We start from the raw sequence: 22,802 nt of genomic DNA, 5'->3' as shown, positions 1-22,802 counted from the left end.
ACAAAGTTTGGAGACAGGATAGAGCTGAAAGAGTTCCAGATATGGGAAATAAATGGGCTGACTGTCCTCTCACTAGAATATGTAGGTGAAAAAAAGGTAAAGACATTAATATAAAAATGATTACTGTCAGAGTTGGCAGTGAGGGAGAGGAAGGATGGGAAAGATACTACACAGATAGGATTGATAAGATCTGACTTTATGCGGAAGGTGAGAGAGGAAAGAATCAAAAGTGATAGAATCTCAAATTTGGAAGAAATGCTAGAGTGTGAGAGGGTGTGGGTGTATCTGCCAAAGAATACCGAAGAAGTGCTCATCCTGCTTGTGTTTACCTCACTAGTGTAAGGGAACTCTCCAGCTTCTAAGAAAGTCCACTGAGTCTGTGAATAACTAATTATTAGGAAGTTTCCCTTATATTCAGACTTAATTGCTTCTTTAAAACGTCTGTCCATTACTAATAGTCCTGCTGAAGGATCAAGCAGAGCAAATCTAATCTGTCTTCCACTTGATAGCCCTTCAGATATATTTGGAGAAAGCTACCATGTCCCCTTTAAGTTTTCTTTTCTCCCCCTTAAACATCTCCATTTATTCCATTCCTCATATGGAATGGTCTTAAGGTTATTCACTGCCCTGGTTAACTCTTTAGTTTATTCTAGTGATTGGGATGTTTAGTGCTCTATTTCAAGAGAAATAAAGTTAGGGAAGTTTTGAGAGAGAAAAATATTATTTCAATTATGGACATAGAGAGCTTGACACCATCTAGATTTCTTGAAATAATATTCTTAGAGAGCAGGTCTGACCTTGTCAGACCCCTAGTGACTCCCTATTGCCTCTAGGATAAAATATAAATTCCTCTTTGGCAGTTAAAGGTATTCATAATCTAATCCCAACCTAACTTTCCACCCTTGTTTATATTACTCCCCTTGTCACACTCCATGGCCTAGCTATACTGGCCCTCTTTCTTTTTCTTATACATAAGACCATTTTGCACCTCCCTTTAGATATTGGCTATCTTTCGCATCTGGAAAGATATGAAATCTTCCTAATCACTTCTTCCTAACATTCTTTATTTCCTTCAAGACTCATTTATGTATTACCTTCTACATGAAGGTTTTCCTGATCTTCCCAGGTGTTATAGCTCTGTTTGCCCAAATTACTGTGAATTTATTATTCCATGTATACTTATTTAGGTATATATTGTCTCAGCTGAGAGAATATGAGCTTCTTGAGAGCAGGAACTGTTTTACTTTTGTCTTTGTACCATAGGAACCTAGTACAGTGCCTTACATAAATTAGATGCTTAATAATTAGTTCTTTCTCTGTCTCCTTAACTTGGAATTTAAGGCCTTCCATAATTTTGACTCCATACTAGCTTTCTAACCTTATGTCACAAAAATCCATTTGCCCTGCTTTTTAGCCATACTCATCCACCCAGAAGTTCCCTAAATATGCTATATATTTTCCTGGCCTTTTCTTGTATAATTCTGCCTACCTTGATTGCTATTCCCCCTTTTTTTCTTATTAAAATGTTACCCATCCTTCAGAGCTCTACTATTAAGCTTTCCTTCATAGCCCCTTAGCTAGCCATAACTTCTTCCATAATCTGTTGTGTTTCCTCTGGTACTTCATACGTTCTACCTTGTTTAATAGTTTGTGTGTGTCTTCCTCAGTTCCTTTCCCCCTACTAAATTACAAGTTCCTTAAGGTTGTGGATCATATCTTTTACTTCACTGTTTTTCCTGTGGTACTTCGCAGAGTTTTTTACGTGGTAAGTACTCAACAAATACTTGAATAAGTGAGGTATAGACAATTATTTTTTTATCTCAGATAAATATACCTGACCACTTCAGTGGCAGGAATCCTTTTCACTGTTTTTTTTCCCCTCACAGAATTTTGAGTTGGAAGTGATCTTACTAGTCATATAACCCAACCCATAACCATTGCATAGATATATATTGACATCCTTTACTCTGTATGACATTCTTTTTGGTGCTACAGGCAATATATTTAGAAGCTGGAAGGGACCATAGAGGTCATCTTGTTCAGCCCCCTTATAGAGTTTAAGTGATTTTCCCATGGTCACCCAACTATCAAGTAGCAGAACCAGGATTTGAAGCCACATCTTCTTACTCTAAAGGCTACATTTTTTCCGTGGAATCATTGCCTCCTAAGCTGGGGTCTCTGAACTCAAGTTCTTTATAATTGAGTAGAATTAAACTGCTCTAACCAGAAATATTGAAAGAACTTATATTTAAATGAAAAGACCATGTATTTATCCCCTCGTACAATGTTGAATGTATGGTTAGGGAATTGATGTGCAAGTACCTGTTGAATTGAAAATGTTATCTTGGATTTCTTTCCATTTCACTTCAACACTATACTTACTATGTGCTGAATGTTATGATTTTATATGGTCATAGAATCAGCTCTGCAATTGCAACATTTTCTTCAAAATTAACTATAGGTGGTAATAAAAGCTCACTTGTTCTCAGTTCTTTGTATAATGGCATTAAGAGTAATTTTTAACTAAAGGTAAAATAAAGTAATTAAAACCTGATTTTTGTTTTCTTGAACATTTTGTATGCGTCTGTATTGTTTCTCCTTTCTTTCAACCCAATATGCTTGAAAGAAATTGTTATATTCTCAATTATAGGTAAATGATGTTGGCTATTACCAGAAGTGTTGAGAGTAACCTAATGCTGTGAAACCTTTATTCTCCATGGTATATAGGAGTATTTCTAGGTCCAGTGATAAACCTACGTTATAGAGTTTTTCTCTTTGTGTTCCTCTCTTTTTCCCCCTTTTATCAGAAGGTGGAGCACTCAAGAAATAACCATGATGTTGTTCTGTGAGAACTCTGACAATCCAAGATTCTGTTCTTATGTATGAAATTAGATTTTATTCGCCTTAGACTGATGTGTTGATATAGTAGTTAAAATCCAGAGGCATTCTGCTGGCCAATTTTCTGCTCAGTTTTTAACACTCTGCATTTGATGTAACTGTTAATTGGTAGAAGTGTGTAGAGAGATTGTTGGAATTTTTATTGGTTTTTCTTGCCACAACTGAGGCAAGGGAAAGTGGTGTTACATGGAATTTGTGGTTAGTTTGCATTGGTCGAGTATATAGAATGGACCCCTTTACCTTCTAAGGGATAGACTTTCCAAAGAGTGTATCATCTTGTAACTTTTATAAATTTCAGTGTAAGGCTTCTTGTTCAGGGCATAGTTTATAACTTTAGGGGGGAAAGTCTTAGACCTCCAACCATTTTTTCTTGGTGAAGTTGTGACTGATTTTCCTTCCTTTCAAAGGAGTCCAGCTATTTGGAGAGGTTCAAGAACAAGCATTAAGACTTTTTGCCCCTGTGCAGGTGAAGAGACACCAAACCAAGATCAGCATGGAGAGACTATGGTCAGTACAGAAAGCTCATGTTAAAAACTTAGCCCAAACCAAACATATTAGTCTTTCCTTTAGGCAGGGCAGGAATTAAACTCCTTTGGTATATAGCTTCAAGGGATTGCTATCTAAAGTTAGGCCTTTCTCAGCTCTTTAGAGACTAAGAAACTAAAAAAAGTTACTTTAGACCATGTTGCCATAGCAAATTGGTAGTTTAAAGGGTTTTTTTGAGTATGTGGTCTAATAAATTTGATAGACTGCAAATAATTTGATAATGGGTCAGTATTTTAGATACCATAAGTAAATATAACAGAGATCTTACGGCCATAAGATTGTGTTTCCTAAAGGACCATTTTCCTAGTCAAGAGTTTGAATAATAAATATACTCTTAGCATTTTGTTTTGTCTTTTTTTTTAAAGAGTAGTCAAAGTAATGCAGTTTAGATTATATAGTTTAAGATTACTTATCTTTGTATTCTTTAACTTCAATTCATTCCTGAAAACAAAAGTAGCTTTAAAAAAATGAAGTTCACAGTTTTATATTGGTACCATTTCTTATTCAAAACCCCTATTACTTTCAAGGGGGTAGTGTGCATTGTTTGATTTAACAGCTAGTATAGGCCAAAGTCTTACCTTAGGTGATTAATTAATTTGGGTTATTCATGTAATTATTGCTTATTAGATATTATAGCAAAATGACACTAGTTTTAGAAGCTGGTTTCTTTAGTTTAGCTAGAAAAGGAATTGAAGCTGCAACATTCTTGATTCATCTTTCGCTTGGCACTGACAGTGCTACCTGCAGTTTGAATAATTGGCATAGATATGTCAGTATGGATTTTATTCCATCTGTTGAACTTAGCACTTTAGAACCTAAAGCCCTTGTACTTGATGGCGTCCTACCAAGATACCCAAGTCTAATCTTGCGTGATGATCAGTCTACATGGACTTTTCTTCTACTCAAGAAATATGGAATACTCTTTGATGTCATACATTTCCATCATTATCTACAAAAGAAAAGTTCAAAAGATGATTTTGGCAACAACTGAAGCATCTCGTTTTTCTTTAATTAGCAGCACTATTTACTTGACATCCTATAACTTGTTTCTTATATTGTCTTATTAGTAGTTAGCTTCCTCAGTCACATAACATCAGTCTCTGGTATTCTACAATGAATATTAATTTTATAGCATGCTGTATATAGGGAACATGAACCTTATCATTATTCAGTGACTTTAACAAAGCTGCTTCTCTACTACTGATGCTCATTTCTTCCTGACTTTGGCAGTACCTCCTTAAAGGCACCAGAATAACTTCAGATGCTTACCAAAATGTTGAAACTTTTCAAGAAAATATTTTTGTGCTTCACTTAATAATCTTCATTGCAATCTTATAGAATGCAGAAATGGTTGAGGTTACATTTATTCTATTTATTTTACCCAGTCATGCATGCAAAAACATCATGAAACTAGTTTTAAAACTTTAATGTGACATATCTGCAATATACTTCATACCTAAAGGTGATAATAATCAAAAAAATCTGGATTTAACTTCACAAGACAGCAGGATCTTGGACTTTTATGAAACATTTCAACAAAGACTTCTGACATATCTGCTTTTCCATGACAGTGGAATTGCATTAATTTCCTAAGGAATGGAAAATGAAACGCCTTAGTTTCTAGCAAGCTACTTCATCAGTGATTGGAACTCTGCTTTTGCTAGACCTGTATCCCGACTTCTAAATTTTCTCTCTGAAGAAATGAAATGAATTTTATTTAAACTCCAAATTTAATCTCCAAATTAAAAAGTAATTAAATTTTTAAATGCAGTTTTAGTAAATCTTGTGGTTTTTCTTTATGCTTCCTCTTGAAAAAGGTTTCTCAGAATTGAAGTATACTCAAGTTTGAACTTCTTATAGAAGACATTCAGCAGGTTACAGTTGGTTAAAAAAAGTGCTGATAAAGTCAAGATTTCCATACCTGAAAAGACCTGCTGAAGGAGTGTATAAGTAGTTTTAGATATGTTCTACTGATAATGGATCAGTTAGATTTTTATATATACATATATATGTTATTGCACATTGTTATAATTATGTCAACATATAATTTTCTCAGTGGCATCATCTTCAGGACTGACTACCTTATTTGTGGAAATATCTGGGTCTCTCTCTTCTCCCTTTTGCTGCCAATCTTTTAGTCCACTTTTAAAATTTAAAAAACACCTTTGTGAGATAGTAAAAAGAAAACAATGAAACTATAGGTAGAAGAGCATGTTGAAAATTATTGACAAATTAAGATTTTCTGTGGATTTGTTTTTCATGCCAGCTTCCCTATCCTTTATTTACAGAGGTTATGAAAAATGATGGCATGTTACTGGACTGAATTTTCCATCAATCTGCTGTCTCTGTATTTTGCAAGGGTGGGACTTGCTGAAAATACCACATTTTGCTTCTGGACTAGTTTAATCTGTCATTCATGTTTAGTCATTCATTGAAAAAAACCTTTGTCAAGGTAATGACAAAGAAGCCTCAGAGTGTAGTCAGCCTACCAGCATCCCAGCCATACTTGTTTCAACTCATTTTGGTTAGATAATAAAAATGTGAAAAGGTAATATGCTAGCAGAGAACTTAAACAATTTGCCATTGGTAATCAGTGGTTGAAGAAACCTCTATAGAGACAATAATAGGCAACTTTGTCAGTTTCTAAAACTGTTCATTGTTGAACAAGGAATAATATATAATGAAAATGACACAATTTGAACAAGATCTTATATACAACTAATGATTCAGAAGCACAGCTTCACACAGGTCCAGCTGTTTGCAAAAAGAACATCCATATCTTTAGGAGGAAAATCAGTATTATAGGTTATCAATAATTTCTGCTACTGAAACAATACTGTTAGTTGTGTGATCTTCAAATACAAGAGGCAGTAATAGATTAATCTTGGTATCATTTCTTGTGATGATCATGTCTTAACTCAAAGATTGTTTTAAGTAGTAAAAATAACGTAATTCATTAATTAAAGAAATAGAAGATAGTCTTTTGACAAAGGAGAATTTCATTAGTAGAAAAGTAGCTTTAGTCTTAGGTTAGTACAGTTGCCAAAGAGAAGAAATTTATAAGTTAGCCCCCCAAACTTAAGAAAATTAATTCTTCGTATTGTTAGTATTTTAAAAGTTTTAACTGTTTATGTTTTAATTATATGACTTTTTTTAAATATACTATGTAAGAGATGATCTTTAATATATTACTAGTAACTTGTAACTTTTGAGATGTTTTAAAAAACCATGTAGAAGTTTAAATGTTTAAGAATGTTAGGTGTTTCAAAGTTGGGTGTGTATACACACACACACCTACCTCTCCTGGGTAAACTAATGTTAAATGGGTAAGCAAGTATTCCCATATTTTTGACATCTAGTTATTTTGATGTTTCTTCATCCATTTAGTATATTTTGTGTGTGCTTGTATGTTTTGTTTTGTTTTTTAAACTAGGAGAATGAGCATTTGAAAAAATTCCAGGTGACATGGGAACTGCACAATAAACACCTCTTTGAAAATTTGGTCTTTTCTGAACCACTCCTCCAGAACAGCTTGCCGACACTGCTTTCACAGCTCAGGTATTTGTTTAATATGTATAAGAAATTAATATTGGTAACAATAGAATTCTTTATTTGCCTTTGGTATAGTGCAGTCACAAAAACTCTTAGAAAGAAGGGATAAGTCTTATTTTGGTAAATTATTGTTGAATAGTATTTGCCCCTTTCCTACTTCAGTTATTCTTTTTCTAATTTTTTTTACCTCTTTTCTTGGAAGCTTTTTGGGCCTTAAATCTCTTCATAGTAAAATATGATTGGACTAGAAGACCTTTAAAGTTCCTTCAAACTCAAGTCCTAAGATATCCATCCAGTCTTTGCTTCCCACTTCCAAATCCTGTTACCTTTTAAGAAATCTTTACCCTCCTTCCCTTCTCACTGTCATCTTCTCCCATTCCTTCCACACATACAGAAACAAGCTTGTGTTTGCTCTTTCCTATACAGAATTGCTTCCTAAAAAATGAAGTTCAGAAAAGTTAGTGGAAGAAAAAGAGACTAAGTAAAACAGTGGGGAAATAATAGTTTACTTTCTGTTCAGTCCTTTTTGACATTGCATCATTTCTTTTATTCTAGCCTCTCTTCACTCTCTGTATATTCTCTCTTTCTTCTACTCTTCTCCCCAAATGTTATATTAGAGATTTGGAGCTGAGTATCCTGGTGAGGAGTCCCACATAATATTGCAGGGATTAAGTAAAATGAACCAGAAACATCTTTGAAAGAGGAATCAAAGTAATGAGGGTTCTAAAATACATTTTTAGTTTTTTCTGAAACTCAGCTGTTTTTGTCATCTTACTTGACACTTGTTAAATTAATAATAAGTGATTAAAAATCAAATCAGTATTATAGAAGAACACAAATTAGTCTGGTGAGAAAATCATGCACCTACTATTTGGTGAGCACTGTAATGAGTTCAAGTCAGTATGATTCATGGTCCCTGAAAGATATCTTATATTTGTTCACATTGCCCCTCAAATAGACAAAAGTTTATAAAATATCATACAATTTTTCTTATTGGGACTAAATAAATTTCATCTTAGTTTGGCCCATGTTGAATTGTTTGCCTAATTTAACTTCAAAGTTGAGGGTTTAATGTACAAATGTTTCTATAACATGTATATGTAAAAACTTAATAAAGTATATGCAAGCCTAGTTCCTTAAAGTATTTGTACTGTTTGTGGTTGCTTCAGACACTGTGATACTGATCATGTTGACAAACCTGTCCAGTATTCATTTACTTTTCTGGTCCATTTTTTAAAGTGTACCAGTAAAAATGAAAGATTTATTGCAATGTCAGTATTGTGATTTTACAGTAAACATGCTTATCTAAAGAGACATATGAGCATTTCTAATCAGTCTACTATGAGAAATCCTGCTTTACATTTAGACTTTTGCACAGAACGTATACTGTTTGTTTGCCAGACTCTATCTCATGTTAGAAAAATTAAAATTAAGATATTAAAGTTTTTTCTTAAACATTGTTGTTTTTCATCAGGCCTGTCAGTACTTAATGCTGTTATTGCTGAGATGGAATACTCATTTTGTTTTCCTCTCTGGATTCCAGTGAAACTTTGTCTTGGAAAATATCTTATACCTAATTATTGGGTGCTGGTTAACCCAGAATGAGACAAGAACAACACTGGGAAACATCCCCCCTGCTTTGCTCCCAGTGTGATCACATCTTTGATCTTCTATATTTCATAACTTAGAAAAGGAGACTAAATCTGCTATCTTGCAGGGGTAGGAAGCGGATATCAGTGAGTATGGGCTGCAAAGCTAGTGTTTCCTTTGATATTTCAGTTTTTCAGTTTGTTAGTTAGTTTGTTTTCAGTTAGTCTAGAACTAAAACTGTAGAAATCGGGTTCAGGATTGACCTTGCAAAGGAATGACATAGAAACTGAGAAAGCAAAGGTTATAATGATAGAATATCTATCTGTTGTCCTAGCAAAAAACCTATATGATCTATGAATCGTGGTTAGAGAAGGTGGGGTATTTATATTCCTGGAATAATATCATCAGTGTTTTGAGTATTTATTTGGTATATATTACTGTGCTAGGCAGTTTGTAGAACGTGAAGATAGGGATTCTACGCTGAAAGAAATTTTTCATTCTTCAGGTCTTTCATCTTACAAATAAAAAGCTCCTTAGTTTAGAACTGGTCATATATTAATGACCCTGAAATTTAAAGTGAATGTAGTTTATGCTTTTCCCAGAACCCCTTCACTATTTCTCTGTGCCTCTTCATTTCCCTTTTATCATTTTATCTGCCTTTAATTAGATGTTCTTCACTTCTGCCTGTTGCCTCCCTACAGTGATATCCATACTCAGAAACTTGAGAATTAATTGATCTTTTGGAAATTGTAAACGTTTTACATTATAATCATGATTCTTTCAAGTATTCAGCTAGGGTTCAGAAGAGTTGGAAGAAGTTCCATAGCTATATGCAGATTTTTAAAAAAAATTTTGGTGGCTTTGCACATTCTTGGAAGGTCACATAGTGTGAAAAGTGCTCTGAGATTGAAACCAGAGGAGCTAAGTTTGAGTCTCTGCTCTACTAAATGGTTAGCTCTATGACCTTGGGCAAGACACTTAACTTCTCTGTTCTTCAATTTCTTCCTGTCTAAAGGAAGGTGAGCAAAGAAGCTATAAGGTCCCTTCAAACTCTAAGTCTGTAATCTTAGTCTTAGTCTCCTCTGATTGTTAACATAGTTCATCCACACTGACATCTTTCTGTTAAACCACAGTAAAAACTTAAGATGGTCAGTTCTGCTGGAGAGGTCTGCGTCGTGATTTGAACTTATTCACCTCCTTTAGGTTTTCCACATCTAGGTCTTTGTTATACTATGCCAGGAATTTTGCAAAACTTGAAGACACAGACCCTGTACTGAAAGAGCTAACTCTTGATAATAATAACATTATAATTGACGTGTCTATAGTGGTACAAAGTATGCAAAGTATTGTACATATGTTATCTCATTTGAGCTGTACAACAGCTCAGCAAAGAAGATACGGTAGATTTTATTCTCCTCACTTTAAAGATGAAGAAGGCTGAGACTAAAAAGTTAAATGACTTGCCTATAGTGACCCAGCTATCATTAGAGGTAGGATTTCAAACCATGTCTTCTAGTTTCTAAAAATTCTAGCACCCTTTCCACTTACCATGCCACCTTTCATATGCAACTCTTCAAGAGACCAGGTCTAAGGCCCAAAATAAATAGAATTAAATTGAAAATATTCTTCATAGCATTAATCCTTACCCATAATCATCCCCAAAGCTCTATAAACAGTCCATTTATATATTATCCATTTTACATATAAGAAAACTAAAGCTAAGAAAAGGATAGGAACCCTTTAGTTTAGGTCTGCTCTAGCTCCTCTTCTTAACCTCAGTGAACCAGTAGAGGTATCAAAGAGGAAAAACCCTGTACATTCCTATAATTTAGAAAACACAGTTCACCTTTAGTAGAATGGAGGTATGATGTTCCATTAAACTTGTTACTGTTTTTGTTTCCTTTCTTGTTGTTTTTCTTTTTTCCTTATTACTTTTAGACCAGTTACATTTTCTACTCTTTTGCTCTTTTTCTTTCTGTTCTCTTTGTTTTAACTGGACATTATTGATATAGATATATATATATATATATGTGTGTGTGTATATATATATATATATTCCTTTTAATTTTGGAAGATGAGAACTGTTTTCTTTATCATAAGCTGAATATATACTAAATTAAGTTGATTTTTACTTATGAACCTTGATTAATTCAAGGCTTCAAGGGTGCTTCCTAAGCCTCCATTTCCAGGTTGTGTCAGGTAGATCTTAATGGAGAAAAAGTGCCTATCTCTTGAATTAGTGGCTAAAACTGAACTTTATTTAGCATTCTGCAAGACTTTAGGAAGTAGTATGAATACCTTATTCCTTCTATGCTGAAATTATACTCTCATGTATTATTATGGTGTGAAGTTATCTCTGGGTTCTCAAAGACTTATGATGATGGAATGTAAACCTATTACGTTCTTCTAAACTGGAAAGACTTTGAGCTAAACTTAAAAGGTTCATCACCAAATTGGCCATGGCAACTCTCAAAAACCACACACATATCCTTGAAATCTCCTATTTGTTTTGAATTATTTTCTTTAAATAAATGAAGTATTTTGGTTATTTATATCCACCATTTATTTCTGTGGTAGTTCTTTCAATTTCCTACTAAAAGATTTTTTGTCTTTCAGGCTTGGGACAACATCACATGATTCTTGTAGTGAAGATATGTACAGTACCTTATTACAAAGGTATCAGCACTTAGAAGAAGAGATGGGTCGAGTTGCTGAAGAATGGCTTGAATGTCAGAAAAGAATAGATGATTATGTAGATGAACAGGTAAGAATTTTATAAGAAGTATCTGTGGTGTATGCAGATGTTTAATGTGTATGCTTATACATTAATGTACTGTATATATAAATAATCATGAATAGACCAAGCCTTATATATGTATGTCTGTATAATATTTCCACATCGAAAATAAGTAGCAGTCACTTTTCCTTTTGAAGTGTAGAGTGAAGCAGTAGAAACATCAGGAAAGAAGCCCACTCTTAATGTGTCAGCTTAGTCTTTTTTGCCTGACTTTGATTATGTTCCTTTGGCCAACTTTTAATGGTACTAATATGGGAATGTATGATAGTAGCCTGTTTCCGTCTCTTGTTAGGTCATGGGTGTGTGTGTCTGTGTGTATGTATGTGCACGTGCATGTATGCGCATGTGTAAGCACATGTATATATGATTTATATCAGTCTTGCTATCCAGATGGATGGATGGATTTCACTGGAATGCTCTGTAATACTATTGTTCTGTGTTGTCATATGTACACACATATACAGATTGCAGGATTGATATATAGATTGATCTGTTTACATTGATTATCTACATACATGAATATACACAAATATAAAATTATACTTTATAAATAGCAATTATTATAATTCCCAGAGCAAGAGATAAAAGGGGAATGGATCAAGGAGTATTTGGGTAAGCATAAATGGTGACAGGGTCTGATATCTTGGTAGACAGCTGGATGGAATGTGAAGCATAGTCTTTAACTAGCTAGGTACAGTGAGTTGAAGAAGAAATAGACATTTCCTAATGTCTATTGTATATGCATCCTTCTCTTCTCTGAGACTGCCAACACCCTCTATCAGCCCTTCATCATCTCACCCCAATTACTGTGGTATCCTAATGGTTGGTCTTCCTGCTACAAGTCTATCCTCACTCCAGTTCATCCTCTGCTCAGCTGCCAGAGTGATTTTCCTAAAGCACAGATCTGACCATGTCACCCTGCTCCCCTTTCATTAAATTTTAGTAGTTCCCCTTTACCTCCAAGATCAAATATATAATCCTCTGCCATTCAAAGGCCTTTATAACTCCTTCCCCCCCCCCCCGCCCCGTTTCTAATCTTCTTATACCTTACTCACCCTCTGTGTACTCTTGACATCCCATGACACTGGGGTTTGTTTTGGTTTTTTTGCCATTACTCAAACAATACAGTACCATCTCCCAATTCTGGGCATTTTCATTGACTCTTCCATGTCTGGAGCTTTCCTCCCTGACTTCTCTGACTTCCTTCAGATCTCTCTAAAATCCTGCTTTGTGCAGTGAGCCTTTACCAATTCCTCTTAATTCTCATGCCTTGCCTCCTCTTTGTTGATGATCTGAAATGTATCCTCTGTGCAGCTTGTTTGTACCTGTTTGTTTGCTTGCTGCCTTACTCGTTACTGTCAGCTCCTTGAAGGTAGGAATTAACTTTTGCCTTTCTTTGTATCTCCAGTTCTTAGAATATTGCCTAACACAGAATGGATGTTTCATAAGTGTTTAAGTGTCTGATCGACTACTGAAATGAATTTCTGTTCATCCATCTATCAGAAGAGTTCAGCTTATGAGTGAAGCCCCCCAAATGAGTAATTTAACCAGGATTAGGAGAGTGCAATACATGGTTTAGGGGCATTGGGCTCAGCACGTCCAGTTCCATTAAAACTAAGAGGGCAGATTGCCTGATTCCTGTGTGGAAACTGGTGTCCTGGTAGATAGCTGGGATGTGCCTTTTTATAAAATGCTTTCTGGGGCGGCTAGGTGGTGCAGTGAATAAGAGGGCCAGCCCTGGTCAGGAGGACCCAGGATCGGTTCTGGCCTCAGATACTTAACACCCACACAAAATAACTGGCCGTGTATAACCTTGGGCAAGTTACATAACCACAATTGCGTAAAAAAAAAAAAAGCTTTCTTCCATGTAAGTACAACTTTTGTAATCACATACCCATCACAAAATTAATAGATGATTTACATGAGTTATTTTTGCTTAAACATTTTAATTTGCTGACCTGCTGTGTGATGATCAGTGTCTCTATATCTAACTAGGTTGATTCTCATGGAAGAGACCTAACCTGTCATCAATCATATTGCTAGCTTTTCCAGCTTGATGCCAGAGTACCAAACTCACTTCTACAGTGATGAGGAAAGAAAGAGAATTCTGGTGGAATCAGAGAATCTAGGTTTAAATGTATTGTTGTTTATTACCCACATGACCCAGGGCAAGTCACCTAACCTCATTGAACCTCATTTGCTTTCATTTGTAAAGTGAGTGAGTTAGGTTCAGGGACTGCTGAGGTCTTTGCATTCCCAATGTGATTCTCTGATTTCTCTAGTGGTAGGCACTCCAACCTTTGAGTAAAGACCTAGAGGCACAGAGCAGGTTTTGCCCTGATCCTATAACAATAAAATGGTTAATTGCAATCATTAGGAATTTCAAGTGTCATGTATTTTAAATTAACTTTGTAATTTGTCTGCTTTTATTTATTTATTTTTAATTATGCCTAAAAGTTAAACCAGGGAATTCAGTCATACATTGAACCTTTCCCAAATAAGATTTTAAACTTGTGGTACTGTGGTAAGAGCACTGACTTTGGAATCAGAGGTTCCCTTGAGTTCAAGTTCCATCTCTTTTTTTTTTTTTTTTCACTACTTGTCTGTACTTACGTCACTTAACCTCCTTATACCCCTGTTTCCTCATCTGTAAGTAAAGGGGCTAGATGAGATTGCTTCTCAGATTTCCTTCATTTGTAGAACTGGATGCTGAGGTCTCCTTTTTTTTTTAACATATACATATATATTTTGCCATGTTAAGATTTTTAATGATTTCAAGAAAATAGAAAAACATTACATTAAAATGCCAAGTAATGTATTTAAGCCATTGTATTTTTGGTATCTAAATCATGTATGTCATTTGAAGATCTAGGCATCCTGGAAATGGTTCTGTACTAACATAGATTATAATCTTCATGTGTTCTGTTACCTAGATGGCAATGAAAACCAAACAACGTATGTTAAAAGAAGACTGGGAATTTTTTAAACAAAGACGGTTTATTGAAGAACAGGTAAGATTGTGCACCTAATGGGGAAGTTTTGGTTGACAAAGTAATTTACTTATTAGTCAGGTACATTGCTATTTCTTACCAAGATGTGGACATTGATAATCAGCCTGGCTTACTGCTTTTCTGACAGGTTTCTTTAGGGTTTTTAAGGACATTAAAAATTACATAGTACAATTCTCTCACTGTTATTCACTTGTTCCTCTTTGGGGGAGGAGTATTAACAGGCGAAATAATTCTTGAAAATGTTGCACCTTCAGTATTTAGTTTAGCTAAAGTTCATTATTTGAATTTTTAGTATATTTTTAATACTAAAAAAGTTCATCATAATACTGTCAGTAGTGATCATAATTTGAGGTCCACTTATGATAGACGTCCTTGTAGTACTTTAGTAACTAAACAACCTCAGGTGATTGAATCTAAGATAGACTTATTTTATACTGATTGTCATTCAGTAGTGAAGTTTAGAAGTTTTATTAGTTTGCACTACATAATTCTCTTCCCCATACTTAGCATCATCCAGAGAATTGTGACATAATTTTTTTTAATTGAGAAAATTATTGTAAATGATTTATAGTTATCCTGGATTAAGAAGTAAAGATACAAACTGGGAAAATTAATTTATATTTAACACTTATGAACATCAGTCTGATATCTAGAATTTATAAAAGATTTTATATGATTATAACAATTATTCTTAAATAGATAAATATATGCCATTGTATATGTAGGTCAAATGTAGATGAACAGGCAGTTCTTGGGGGGAAAAACTTCACAAATATTTAACAGCCATATGAAAAAATGTTAAAACCACTAATAATCTGAGAAATGTAAATTAAAACAACTCTGGGTTTCCATTAGCAGCAGTCAAACATGTAGAGATGTAGAAAAAAAATTAAATGTTTATGTGGCTATGGTAAAAATAGGGAATGTCATATTCTTGTAGTGGTATTGTGAGTTGCTCCAATCTTTTTGTCAGTCAGTAAATCGCTGAGCATTTATTGAGCGTCTACTATATTCCAGGCACTAGATTATGTGCTAGAAATAAAAGAAGGGTAAAAAATAGTCCCTACTCTTGGGGCGGCCAGGTAGCACAGCGAGTAAGAGCACCGGCTCCAGTGTTGAGAAGACCTGGAGATCGAATCCCGGGCTCAGACACTTAGCACCCACCCAGAAACACCTGGCCGTGTAACCTTGAGCAAGTTACTTAACCCCAATTGCTTAGGGGAGGCCAGGTGGCTCAGCAAGTAAGAGCACCGGCTCCAGTGTTGGGATGACCTGGATCAAATCCGGGCTCAGATACTTAGCACCACACCCAGAAATAACTGGCCGTGTAACCTTGAGCAAGTTACTTAACCCCAATTGCTTTAAAAAAAAAAATAGTCCCTACTCTTAAGGAGCTAACATCATAGTAAGAAAATGACATTCAAACAACTATATAGAAATAAGATAAATACATTATAAATTGGGAGATGATGCAGTCTCAGAAAGCATTAAGATCAAGAAAGACTAGAAAAGGCTTCTTGTAGAAAGTTGGGTTCTATCTAATATTTGAAGCAAGTCAAGGCAAGAGAGGGGGAGGTAGGCAGTTCAAGGTATGAGAAACAGTCATTGAAAATGCTCAAATTCAGGAGATAAGAGTATGTCATTTAGGAAAAGCAATGAGGCCAGTGTCTTTGGATCTCAGAGTATGTGAAGGGAGAGAAACATATAAGAAGACTGGAAAAAGGTAAAGGGACAGATAATGAAAGACTTTAATGTCAGAGGATTGCATATTTGATCCTGGAGGTGGTAGGGAGCTACTGAAATTTATTGAATCAGGAGAGTAATATGGTCAGATCTGTGTGTTGGGAAGATCACTTTGGCGGCTGACTAGAGGATATAGTGGAGTGGAGAGAGACTTGTGGACCTTTTGCCTTGGTGATCCCTGTGACTGACTATACCTGAAAGAAGTTATTAATGGGAGAAATGGGTCCTATCTGTATGACAGTATTCCTAGTAGCATTATTGGTAGTAGTAAGAACAAAGCAAAAACCCAACAAGAAATTAGATAGCTATCATTTGGGCAATGGCTGAACAAACTAGTGTATAGGAGTATAAAAGATAGTATATATAAGACTTATCATTTAATTTAGACAGGAAACTCCTTAGAAAGCAGTTTGTAGGGGCAGCTAGGTGGCGCCGTGAATAGATGTAATGTAATGCCAAGAGAAAGGCAACTTCCCAGGTTCAAAATACCAGCATAGGTGCTCTCTATTTTATTCAGTGACAAACCAAGAACAGAGAAGATCAAAACATGACATCATTCAAAATACAGCATTTACTAAGTGTGATTAAATAATCTCCAAGTACTACCCCACCCCAGGACCTTCCAATCATTCAATCAATTACAAAGTCCCTGTTCTAAATACTTCTCCACCGCTAGGCTATACCTTAATTAAGTCCACCACAAAGCCCCTCTTCTCAAATGGAGATTAGTTTCCAAACATAAGGTCAAAAGTTCCCCACCCCTGGATCACAATTGAATCTACCCCAGAGTTACATCAAGTTTAAACACAGCACTTAATACCCAAATGGAGGTCTTTTCTTCATCTTGACACGAGGCAAGTTCTCAGCAATCTTAGTTCCTGGGGAGACAAGGCTTAGCAAGGCCATAAGATACATTGCCAGTCCCTTCATGAATTCATCCTCTGTCTGTAGAACAGTCCTAGAACCCCTGAACACATTAGCAAAGCCCGCTCCCAGGATTTCTGTAAACATACAACAAGAAAATCCTTCTTCAGGGCTTCTGAACCAACAGAAAGGCTCCCAGACCCCTGCAACAACAGCAGTGGACAGTATTCATTCTGTCTGCAGGACAGTCTCCAGACCCCTGCAACAACAGCACTGTCCCTCACCAGTGGACAGTATTCACTCTCTGTCTGCAGGACAGTCTCAGGGCTTCCTAGCGAACAGCCAGGTTCCAGGACTTCTTCAACAAAAGGACTGTCTTTCACCAGTGGACAAATCCGGCAAAACAATATCAAAACAGACAGACAAAGTACCAGCAAAACAGCCATGTCTCCTCAGTCCTTGGTAGCTCAGGGGGCAGGTCTCAAAAGTCCAGAGCAATTCAAAGCGGCCACCAGCAATTCTCTTAGTCTCTCTCTCTCCACGAGGTGCTGCTTCCAAAAAGATCTTCCGCCTCTCTCTAGTGTCTCTCCAAATCTACATCACCAGCTCCTCCCAGTTCAGGACTTTCTTTTCACATCAACAAGCCCATCCCACAGGTGGGATTAACAAACTCTGGGTTTTAACACAATCAATTTGAAAACCAAGCCAATACAGGGGAATCTTTAATTGCCATTACTATCACAATAGAGCACTGGCCCTGGAGTCAGGAGGACCTTAGTTCAAGTCCAGCCTCAGACGCTTGACACTAACTGTGTGAACTTGGACGAGTTTCTTAACCCCAATTGCTCTGCCTTCCGCCCTCCAAAAAGGAAAAAAAAAAAAGGCAGTATGGTACATGGGACAGAGGACCAGCTTCTGAGATATCATACATTTCCTGTGATATCTACATCATATGTGAACCATTTCCCCTCTTCTTCTCTCCCCACCACCCTTCCCCACTCCCACCCCCACCTCCACCACACACACTCACACTCAGATTCTCCATCTGTGTGACCTTGGGGAACCTAATTCATCTCTCTGCAAATTCCATTTCCTTATGGCCAAGTGGGGGGCTTCAGTGAATAACTGCTAAGGCCTACAGCTGTGATTCTCTCTGTCTGAGATAAGATATACATGTTCTGTGTGTGAGGATAGATAGGATAGTTTGAGAGATATGGCTATTTCTATACTCACATTTTGAATTATATTTGTTTGTAAATGTCTTGTAAAATTAAGCTGTTCTTTTGTTATTTGCTCTAGCTAAATAATAAGAAAGCACTAGCAGGAGAGAACAACTTCACAGATACAATGAGGCATATGTTATCATCACGTCTGAGCATGCCTGACTGTCCGAACTGCAATTATAGGAGAAGGTAAGCATTGCCGATGGTTCTCCATAGAGAATATTTCATCTTTAGTCTACCAGACAGAAAACTAGAATGGCTTTTTAAAAAAAGTTTAATTTTGTTTTGAATATCTTTATAATTATATTTAATTCTTAATTAGATGTACTTGTGATGACTGCAGCCTTTCACACATCCTTACATGTGGCATCATGGACTCACCAATCACTGATGACATGCATATTAATCAACTACCACTGCAAGTTGATTCTGCTCCTGACTATCTTTCTGAGATGCGCCCACCTAGTATGTCATCAGCAAGCTCAGGGTCAGGTTCCAGCTCTCCTATTACAATTCAGCAACATCCCAGACTCATCCTCACAGACAACGGCTCTGCCCCAAATTTGTAAGTCTTGATTTGGCAGGGGCCGGGGGTGAAGTTTCAAAAGTTTCAATAAACTAATAATAAAAGATCTATAGATAAAAGGTTAAAAAGTTGTCTAAAGAAGATAGAGCTTTTTTTTTTTTCTGAAAACCAGCTTTTAAAAGATATTGAAATATATAGCTTGAACTTAAAGAGTTTTTGTTAAATGAAACAAAAAATAAGCTGTCAGTTAAAGAAAAACATGTTGGTACATTGGGAATTGTCTATAAAGTTAGAGTTTTAAAATTCTATATAATTTGGTAGAAGCAAGTTTTTCATCATTATTTTAGTGTGAAATTTGATGGGTCATTTTCTTCCTAGAACAATAATGACATTTTAACAGGAAACAGCATGAATTTTTTTCAGTTTTAAGCTTTTTGTTAAAGCTCCATTATTATATAATAACCTGGAATTAATTCATTTGTATTGCCAATTAATTCCCATTCTAGATCAGTGATTCCAGTATTTCTTGAGAGTGGCACTCTTCCTGTTAATTCACATTCCTCCTCTTGAGTTGCTTTATGCCCAAATCTTGATAATTCTGAAATCCTTTTTTGAATTTGCAATAATATTCACCAGACTGTCTCAAAATAATATGTAAACTTCATAGACACACCCATCTCTTTATAAAGGATTATCTTGGGATAACTTAAAAACCAAGGCTTATATAAAAACCCAGATTATTTTACAAGAACAAAAGGGAAATGTCTAAAGAAATATTTTTAGTCATTGCTTGGTATGAATGCAGTCTCTTCAGTAACCACTTATCTTTTTTTTTTTTTAGCAGTCAGGGTTAAGTAACTTGCTCAAGGTTACACGACCAGTTATTTCTGGGTATGGTGCTAAGTATCTGAGCCCAGATTTGAAACCCAGGTCATCCCGACACTGGAGCCGGTGCTCTTACTCGCTGAGCCACCTGGCTGCCCCTAAGTAACCACTTATCTTTAATGGCACCGGAACAAAAACACTTTGTTATCTAGTGAAAAGAACATAGTACCGGGAGTCAGAACCCCTGGAATTAAGAACTAGTTCCTCCATTTACTTACCTTGGATATGTTGTTTAATTTCTCAGTCTTTTTCCTGTTTATAAATATAATATGTTATAATATAAGATAGTTATATCCCTTGTGCTGAGTTTTGAAATAGTTGATATAAAGTATGTAATGTGCCATGTATCCATAAATATAAGCTGCTTTTCATATAGTAGATAGTTATGAAGTGGTCTATTTGCAAGGCAGTATGATATAAGCACTGAGAATAAAAGTAGATCTGCCACAGCTGTTCTAAATGAGTTCATACTCTTTATGGGAAGCATATTGAGAAAAGAGAAGTACAAGGCAGAGTAAGATGAGGGAAAAGGAAAGGTCCATCAAAGTCATGGGACAGTTGAAATGGGAATAGTAGTTGGGGAATAGAGGGAGGGGAATTAGGGGAAGCTCATGGAAGAAGTGGCATCTGAATTGGGTCTTCAATGAATAGGAAAAGGTTATCACAAGATGGAAATGTGTGGAAGTGTCTGAGGCCGAATTTGAGCTCAGGTCCTCCTGACTTCAGAGCCAATGCTGTATTCACTGTGCCACCCACAGTGTGTCTTTTTAATTTTTTTTTTTAAGGCAATGCATTTGTTTTTCTCTAGGGCCTCGCAAAATTGCTAACTGTGGTGTGTATTGACTTCCTTTTTTGCAGTAGGGTGGGCAAGATCAGGGGAAAGTACATTTGTCCCCCAAAATACTTAAATTATTCTTTCTTATGGTATATTTGCAAAGTCTGACACCAACATTGTTAGCATATCCAGATTATATTGTAGGCCATGGAAAGGGGCGGGGGGGACGGGACAAGCATTTATAAATCAGTGTTACAATGCGTTAACATGTTACCACTGTGTTACCATGAACTAGCCTAAGTACTTTACAAATATTGTCTTGTTTGATCCTCATGACAACACTATGAAATATGTGCTTTAATCCCCATTTTACCCTTGAGGAAACTTAAGGCAGTCAGAAGTTAAGTGACTTGCTCAGTCACACAGCCTAAGTATTTGAGACTGCATTTAAACTCTGGTTTTACTGACTACAAAGCCAGCACTAACTACTATAAATGTATCCATACCTATTTTCATTGTTACACATTTTCACCAATTCTCATTAATTTTGGATAGGAAATGTAAGTTAGTAGGAAAAGCATTGGATTTGGATTTAAGAGATGTGGTTTTAAGTTCTGGCTCTACCGCTTCCTTCTATCTGTGTGACCTTGTGCATGTCACTAAGCCTTAAAGCTTTCCTTAAACATAAAAAAGGACTTGTGATATTTGTACTGTTACCTCACAAGGTTGTTATAAGGAAAAAGCTTTTTAATACAATATAGTAATGTAGTATAATATAATAATATAGAATAGTGTTTACATAGTATAATAGAATTTAGTATAGTATATCATCATAATAATATACTATTATATTATAATGCAGTATACAATAGTGTATAGCATACAATTCAGTACTATTGTATAGTAGACTGTTAGTATACTGTTTTTATAATATACTAATAGTATACCATTATATAAAATGTATAGATTTCTGTAGTATATTATTTTATTATACTATTATATACTATATTCATATGATATTCTGTTGATATACAATAATAGTATATTGATTTCAGTGGATTTCTATAATGTTACTATACTATTTTATATGCTATACTATTGCACGTATACAGTAATTGTGTGTGCATAGTATAGATATTGTATACATACATAGTATACGATACTGTATCCTAAATAAGTAGTATACTATATAATCTATATATCTAATAAATACATATAATATACATACACTTAGAGTATGCCATACAATATCATACATGGTACAAATAGTTCTTGTTTTACATAAATTCACATTACACAAATTTGACTCTGCATAGAGAATTCTGAAAGAAACCCACATCCCGAAAAAATTTACAAAAAATTCCTTATGCAAAGCAGGGTCTGTATAATAAGATGTTATGTAATACAGACAGTTTAAACAGTTTTGGGAAGCTGAGAAGCATCTCTAAGTCGATTCCTACATGTCTGCAGACAGTGAGTGATATTTTGCTTTTCCCTGTGTTCAGTAATTTTTTTCCATGGCTAGTGGCAAACATACTGTTGAGGGGGAAAGTGAACCATCTCTTTTATTTTTCTTTTTGGAGGGAGGAAGGCAGGGCAGTTGTGGTTAAGTGACTTGCCCAAGGTCATACAGCTAGTAAGTGTTAAATGTCTGAGGTTGAATTTGAACTCAGATCCTCCTGACTCCAGGGTCACTTCACCACGCCACCTAGCCACCCTGTGAACCATCTCTTAAACATAAGCCAATACACTTGGAAATGAAAATAATTAGAAAATATGGAGGACAAAAACTGTCATTGATAACTTGTGAACTTAGTCTTTTTTTTTTTAATCTCATTTTTAATGATGTAGAAAACCCATGAAAACATACTTTTCTCTTGTTTTACTTGGCCTGGAAATATACAGTTCTTATCTTACATACATACACAAACTTTCACTTTGATGCATGAACACCAAGCACGTGAAACATTTCCAAAAGGAGACAAAGATCAAAGGTCATCAGTTCAGAAAGTCAAGAATCAGGTTGAAGAAATCAAGCCATCCAGTTTTTTACAAGTGGTCGACCAAATGCCTCATCCTTGGCCATTCAACTTGAAATGATGACAAACTGCACTGGTTAATGCACATACCACAATGTCCTCTCTTGGGTAGTAACAAATAAAAGAAAGGATTTGTGAGCTCGAAGAAATCAGTAGCCATATTTTTCATTAAGATGGGTCCTGCCGTCACCACTCTGGCCTTCAGGTGGTATCCACACACAGTAGTCTGGATCATCTTCTGGATACTTTGAGGAAAGGACCTGTGTTAATCTGCTTGGACCAGCAGCTTTCTTCAGTACTTCCTTGTTCTGCTTGTAGCTATTTTTTGATTCTGAGGACTCCCCTTGTACCAC

General features: G+C 35.7%; 1 protein-coding gene across 6 annotated transcripts in view; it reads left to right on the top strand.

The window, feature by feature from the left end:
- The window catches only part of FAM193A (family with sequence similarity 193 member A), a 252,632-nt gene that overhangs the window by 174,077 nt on the left and 55,753 nt on the right, over positions 1-22,802 (top strand). For 5 of the 6 annotated variants that reach the window (XM_069070946.1, XM_069070939.1, XM_069070911.1 and 2 more), the window contains 5 exons: positions 6,878-7,002; positions 11,203-11,350; positions 14,317-14,394; positions 18,301-18,413; positions 18,547-18,789. In XM_069070946.1, coding sequence (XP_068927047.1) covers positions 6,878-7,002; positions 11,203-11,350; positions 14,317-14,394; positions 18,301-18,413; positions 18,547-18,789 — 707 coding nt within the window. The remainder of the gene's footprint in view (positions 1-6,877; positions 7,003-11,202; positions 11,351-14,316; positions 14,395-18,300; positions 18,414-18,546; positions 18,790-22,802) is intronic. The other variant, XM_069070921.1, reaches the window with a different exon arrangement.

Source organism: Petaurus breviceps, unplaced genomic scaffold, assembly GCF_028583685.1.
Source record: "Petaurus breviceps papuanus isolate PSGF00001 unplaced genomic scaffold, PetGlider_PUasm1.0 140, whole genome shotgun sequence".
NCBI lineage: Eukaryota > Metazoa > Chordata > Mammalia > Diprotodontia > Petauridae > Petaurus > Petaurus breviceps.
This window is presented reverse-complemented; position numbering and strand designations above follow the sequence as displayed.